Consider the following 6,543-nt stretch of genomic DNA (forward strand, 5'->3'; position numbering starts at 1 on the left):
GAGAGAGCGACACCAGAGAGAGCGATACTGGAGAGAGTGATAACAGAGAGAGCAATGCTAGCGAGAGCGAATCCAGCGAGAGTGAATCCAGAGAGATTTAAACAAAATGTTTTTTTTTACAATTTTTTTTCCTAAAGGAGTTTACTGATTGAATCTTCATTTCATGTAGGAGTGATTTAAGATGGCAACACATTTTAGAATACCCGTAGCCGACCGACTTCTTGATCAAGTAACGAGCTTGGCCTACATTGCTAATGCAAAGAAGATTGTGAAGAAGAAGCTTACGTCAAGGCAGTTAGACATGTTCAGGAGAACAATTTTTGGACGATTTGTAGACATTGACATGGTGTTTAACAACCCAATTATCCATCATATATTGCTGAGAGAAGTGAAGAGGATGAGATCAAACTCAATGTTTATAACAACCCAATTTCAGGAGGGGTACATGAATGAATCGATATCACATCCGAATGAGAGGGATCCTGAGGACATGAAAGTATGGTTAAGAAGGGCTTAAAAGAATTGAAAGTTACTACCTATACTAATTAGGTGCACCTTCTTTTTCGGTGGCTCAATCATAAGAATTCCAAAGTTAAGCATGCTTAGCTTGGAGCAATCCTATGTTGGGTGACCTCTTGGGAATTTTTCTAGGATGCACGTGAGTGAGGACAAAGTATGCTGAAAGGACCCGTGTTGGTTTGTGGGGACAACTTTCATTTCTAAAAAACATTCAAGGTCTGGGCCTGGGGCGTTACAATGTCATTCTTTGTTTATGAAAAGTCGACACTTTTTCGAAGGATGATTTTTTGTTGATGATTGGTTTGTGGCCATCCCCAACACGAGTTGATCAGAACCAGCAGTTCTCGTATGAACTTGCAATCAAGTATTTTAGTAATCGAGTGACGAAGGACACCTAACATGCTCGTCTACTTGAAGAAAAATGCAGTGGACCTCAAACGTTTTAAGAACGTTCAAAACTTAGAGTACTACAACAATCTTGATTGGGGTATCATTATTTGGGAGAGGACACTGGATGCCCTAAAGACTGCGTTGAATGATAAGAGCAGTCTATACAAGATGAAGGTCAAAGGAAATAAAAATTACGTTGTGAAGTACTCTTTACGTGGATATCCACAAGCGTTCCAAGTAAATTTGCTTAACATAATAATCGTGTTATCTGATTTAACATTACTATTATTCTTACTATATGTTAAATTTTATTTAGGTATGGACGTAAGAGATCCTAACTGCATAGATAGCTAGGAACATTGCAGAGCGAAGGAGCAAGGTGGTTTTGCCTCGCATATTACGATGGTCATGCTCCCACTTAATGTCCTTCAATGTACTCGAGAAAGAGATATTCTAGTCTAACAATGTACGTTTACTCTATGCATAATATGTTTATCTGATTGTTAAATTGATACTAACTAGTTTACTAGGTTGTTAATGTAGATAAAGGTTAAAGAGGGTACTATCATGAAAAATGTTGAGAGGGAGTTTCGGGATACCCCAGTGGACAAACAACCTATATTTGATCTAGGTGCAGATGATGATAGTTTTGAAAGTGGCAATAGGTCGACTAGTGATGGGGGTAGTTCTGAAAGTGAAAGTGACGGTGATGAACATCGTGGAGATAATAATGATGAAGTTATTAGGGTGGAGGGAGGGGATGAACACAAGCATTTTGAGCATGAGGATGCTGAATGATGAAGCGGTCGAATGAGGACATCACACACCTAGTGATGATATGAATATCCCTCATTTGATGTGTGTGGGAACGTACGTGAATGAGATGAATTGAACCAAACTCTGATGTACTATTCTTTAGCAGCACTACCGTAGAGAGCGATCTATGGATGAGGAGTGTCCTGAGTGTGCTGCCCGCAGTTAGGAGAGAGCCAATTCCTATGATTCTATATTATTTGTACCTACGGACCATTGACAACTCACTATCGAGGTGGATGTCCTCTATATCGAGTTTAGATAAGTAGTTATTCCAATATGGAGGAAAACATGACAGACATGAAAGGACAATTATCGGCCATTCCTGTTCACTGTTGCTAGGCCTATGTGCAAGGTTTGCATTTACCATTCATTTAGTCTTTACCATGTTTAGTTTTTACGTGTTCGTGAACTCATTTCATTTTACTTTACTAATGAATGGTTCCATTCGGTGAATGAGAAGACGACAAGGTCACCCATCCCATCTCGGCGATCCCGATCCAATTAATGCCGGACTATCATCTTGATACTCCCATCCCCCTGTTATGAGGCCTCAAAATACTCACTTACTTCACCTATTCCCATCCCCTATCTAGAGCTCGATACCACCACAACATCACCAATTGACGTCAAACCTATAGAGGCCGATGTCCCACAAACAAAGCTCGACATGTCTGTCTTACTCACCATGCCACATACAAAGGCCGACATATCTAGCATTCTAGAGGCCGTCACTTCTGGGATTGTTACGACCACAGAAGGAGTTACACTAGTGAGTAATTTATTGATCAGTAATCTTTGTTTATATTTATATATTTCTAGACGAGTAATGTTTTGTTATCTGTTTATGTAGGAATCTCGAAGAATTAGTTGTAAGAGGAAACCTGTTGATAAATATACACCTCCAACTCAAGTAAAGAAGAAAAATGTGGTTAAGCATCCTCTCCCAGGTGTAGCTACGTCACTATTCAGAGCAATCGTCGTATAAAACATAGCACATGATGTTCCACACAATATCGTTACAAAAATGATGGGCTAGATCTCGGACGAGAATACTGACAACGAGGTTCGAGAGAACTTCTTTAAACAACTCGCCAAGCAATTCTTCAAGGAATTGATTTTCCCGAGTTCGTGGGTCGAGTGCGATCTAAGTTTACTAGTCTTGACTTCTTTACATGTTGGATATCTTGTACTTTTACTAACATAGTAATTTTTTGTGCAGACTATAAATACTTTATTTTATTTTATGAAAGAAAAATTTTATACCCGGCCTGACATGTGCATGCACAAGTTCACCATCTTGTCAATTGGTGTAATGGTAAATTTTGATATTTCATTTCTTAACTTCTCATTTTATTTCGTTACTTAACTTCTCATTTTATTTGATAGAGTCACCTTAATGCTCATGGCAGGGTATTTAAACGAATAAAGAATAAGACACTTTTAGAGGCTACCCTAGCATGGGAGGATGAAGACATGTATAAGGACTGCATCAATGATAAATTTGATGTCAAATGGGCAGATGTGGATTTTGTTTATACGACAATGAATATCAGTGAGCATTGGATGGTCCTTGTAATGGACATTATCAGAGGCCATATATTCGTGTTCGATTCACTTCCGGCATATACGCCAATGACAAAGTTGGTGAATTGGCTAGAACCCTTGACTGTCACAATACCATCCCTACTTCACTACTATAACGTGGATCATTCAAAGTCGGACCTATCCACAACCCATTGAAAAATCTCGCGGCCTATGAACGTTGACATACAGCACGGGTCGCTTGATTGTGGCATCTTTGCAATAAAATTACTAGAACACCTGGTGACTAGTGCTGATCTGTCCATAATCACTCAGGAGAAGATGAGTGAATATAGGATGCAGTTAGCATGTCAACTATGGGCAAACACTCTATATTTTTTATGTGTATAAAACATGTATTTTTTATTGGATTTTTTATGTATGTAAAAACATTTATTTTTTATGTAGTAAAACATGTATTTTTTATGTTTGTACAACATATGTAATTGAGCTACTACTCTTTTCATCGTATCATTTTATCAATGGTATACATGTATAATTGAACATATATTTTTTTTTTATGTAAGTTCAAAGTTCAAAGTTCAAAGTTTAATATCATACATTTTATCAGAACATGTATAATTGAGCTACTGCTCTTTTCATTGTATCATTGTATCAATGGTATATATGTATAATTGAACATGTATTTTTTTATGTAAGTTCAAAGTTCAAAGTTCAATATCATACATTTTATCAAAAACATGTATAATTGAGTTACTGCTCTTTTCGTTATATCAATGGTATATAGAACATTATATCAAAATTCAAACATTGAGAGAGCAATATTTTAAGAGAGAGCGAGATTGAGATTGAGATTGAGAGAGTGATATTTTGAGAGAGAGCGAGATTGAGAGAGTATGAAGTTATTGTTTTTTGTTACAATTATGAAGATTGAGAGAGTATGAAGATTGCTATTATAGAAATACTCCAGCTTGTTATTATTTTTTGTTTACAAGATGAAAGTATGAAGTATGAAGTGTTACAAGTATGAAGTATGAAAAAGTATGAAGTATATTACAAGTATGAAAAAGTATGAAGTATGTTACAAGTTGATGTATGAAAAACTGGTCAATGGTATTTATAACAAATGAAATGTTACAAGTTAGTTATGAACTAAACTAGATGAGAGGTTTTTGTGTCACGGTTTCTGACATTTTTAGCACGTTGCACGGTTGTGAGCAGTTCGCTACAATTTTGGTGGTTATGCCCATAATTCCCACATCGAACACATTTCATTTGTCTGTGAAATTCTCCTCTGGATGGTATTCTTCTCACTCTCCGTCGCCCGACTTGTGCCACAAACTTCGGAGGAAGGATAGTCTTTTCTACATATCCAAAAGGTCTCTTACATTCAGATATGTGGCCAAGTGGATTTATAGGCTTCGCATACACAGTCATTAAAGAGTCCACTATATAAAATCGACTGCAAAGACTTCGGATAGGTATATTTCGTTCCTTGGCAGCAACAATTGCATGCGGACATGGGATACTAAATGAGTTGAATTCCTTACACGTGCATTCCCTCGTGTGAAGATTAACAATATCGTCTAATCGATTATCTCGCACGTGGACCCGATAACAATCAATAGGCTCAACCCGATATCGTCTGCCCTTATCGGCCTCACTTGCCAATCGAGTTTCACTGTAGTTAGAGTGCAATGTCGTTCGAGATGTCCAGTAATTCCTCCGTTCGTAGAACCACAATTGGAGCATTCCTCTAACATGTTCAATCAAGCATACTATGGGTAATAGTTGATACTCTTTAGTTAACGAATTGAAACACTCTACATGTTGGATGTCATGTTATCATATCTTCGTTCTATTTGGTAAACCCGTGCCCACTATAAAGACCGATGTCTTCCAGATATTTCATGACAGCACCATCTGGAAAACTACGGAGTTCGTCCCATTTTGTCTGGAACTCAGTCATGCGAAATGCCCTTGCTGCATCTCTAAATATCCCAACAACCGTGTTATCCTTAAAGTTTGTAACAAGATTTTGTTCTATATGCCATGTCCACAATCCATGAAATACCGTGGGAAAAAATGCACGAATAGCATTGCTGATAGATACTATCTAATCAAACATAAACACCAGATTATTGGATTCTCCGATACTGCATTTCAAGTTTGACATAAACCATTTTCATGATTGATCGGTTTCATTGCCCACTATTGTATATGCTAGTGGATATAATTGATTGTTTCCATCCATAAAAACTGCAACCCACATGGTGCCTTTGTATTTTCCTTTCAAATGCGACCCATTAACAATTATCACGGGCTGATAGCTTGTGAAACCTCTAATAAGACCCTAATGCTATAAACATATACTTGAAATGTCCTCATCTTCAAGTTCGATCTCAAAGACTGTACCCAGATTCTCTATTTTTAACGTTTCTCCATAAGCATGTAGTATGGAGTATGAGTATTATGGAGTACCTCTAGTGAGATCATACACGGCTTCCCTTGCATGCCACACTTTATCATAACTTATGTTCACGCCATAACCTCTCCTCATATCCTTAATGATATAACAAGGTTTATAAATACGTCCTATTCCCATGAACTTATCTTTAATCAGCTAACCAACAACCGTAGAAGTTGCTTGTCTATGGTCGTGATTCAGAATTCTAATGAAACATGTGTGTGAACTGCAGTACTTTGTGATCTTGAATATATCAGACCCTTCCATTTTGACTACACGAAGGCTCCACTTACATGTCTCCCCAATACATTTGACAGTGAACAGAGATTTGGTTTATTTCCTGATCTTAAATTCAAAATTTTTGTTGATGGACAGAATAGATAATCTCATTTTCAAGTTCTTTTTGCTCAAAAATAATTAACCAACTTCAACGTCCTCTGTCCTAGATGAAGAGGTGCTAGGCATAGTCAACTCTGTCTTATGACTTGAAGACACAGATGGTGGAGCCACTGAAGCTGCTGTAGAACGACACACATCTCCATGATCACGATCCATTTTATTCAATCCTGTTGGTTGCTCATTCACGTCCACTGAAGGACCACAATCCATGTAATCGAATTTAGATGGTCTCTCATTACCAACAACTGAAGTACCGTCCAATTCTGAATTCAATCTTACTGGATTAGTGCGGTCGTTTTCTAATGATAATGTTGATGGTACAATGTTGGTAGACAGTGGAATATCATCCTCTTTCTGACGAAACTGATATGATTCCTCATATTATCTCTCCACATTCGTATCATCATAAA

At 37.5% G+C, this 6,543-nt stretch overlaps 1 protein-coding gene across 1 annotated transcript; it reads right to left on the reverse strand.

Moving 5' to 3' along the window:
* Window positions 1-4,419: 4,419 nt before the first annotated feature.
* Window positions 4,420-6,343, reverse strand: LOC120081127. The gene is made up of 3 exons (XM_039035803.1): window positions 6,161-6,343; window positions 5,139-5,383; window positions 4,420-5,023 (listed from the first exon to the last, which is right to left on the reverse strand). Exons 1-3 carry the CDS (start codon window positions 6,341-6,343, stop codon window positions 4,420-4,422), a joined length of 1,032 nt encoding a protein of 343 aa, XP_038891731.1.
* Window positions 6,344-6,543: the final 200 nt, after the last annotated feature.

This window comes from Benincasa hispida, chromosome 7, assembly GCF_009727055.1.
Source record: "Benincasa hispida cultivar B227 chromosome 7, ASM972705v1, whole genome shotgun sequence".
NCBI classification, from domain to species: Eukaryota; Viridiplantae; Streptophyta; class Magnoliopsida; order Cucurbitales; family Cucurbitaceae; genus Benincasa; species Benincasa hispida.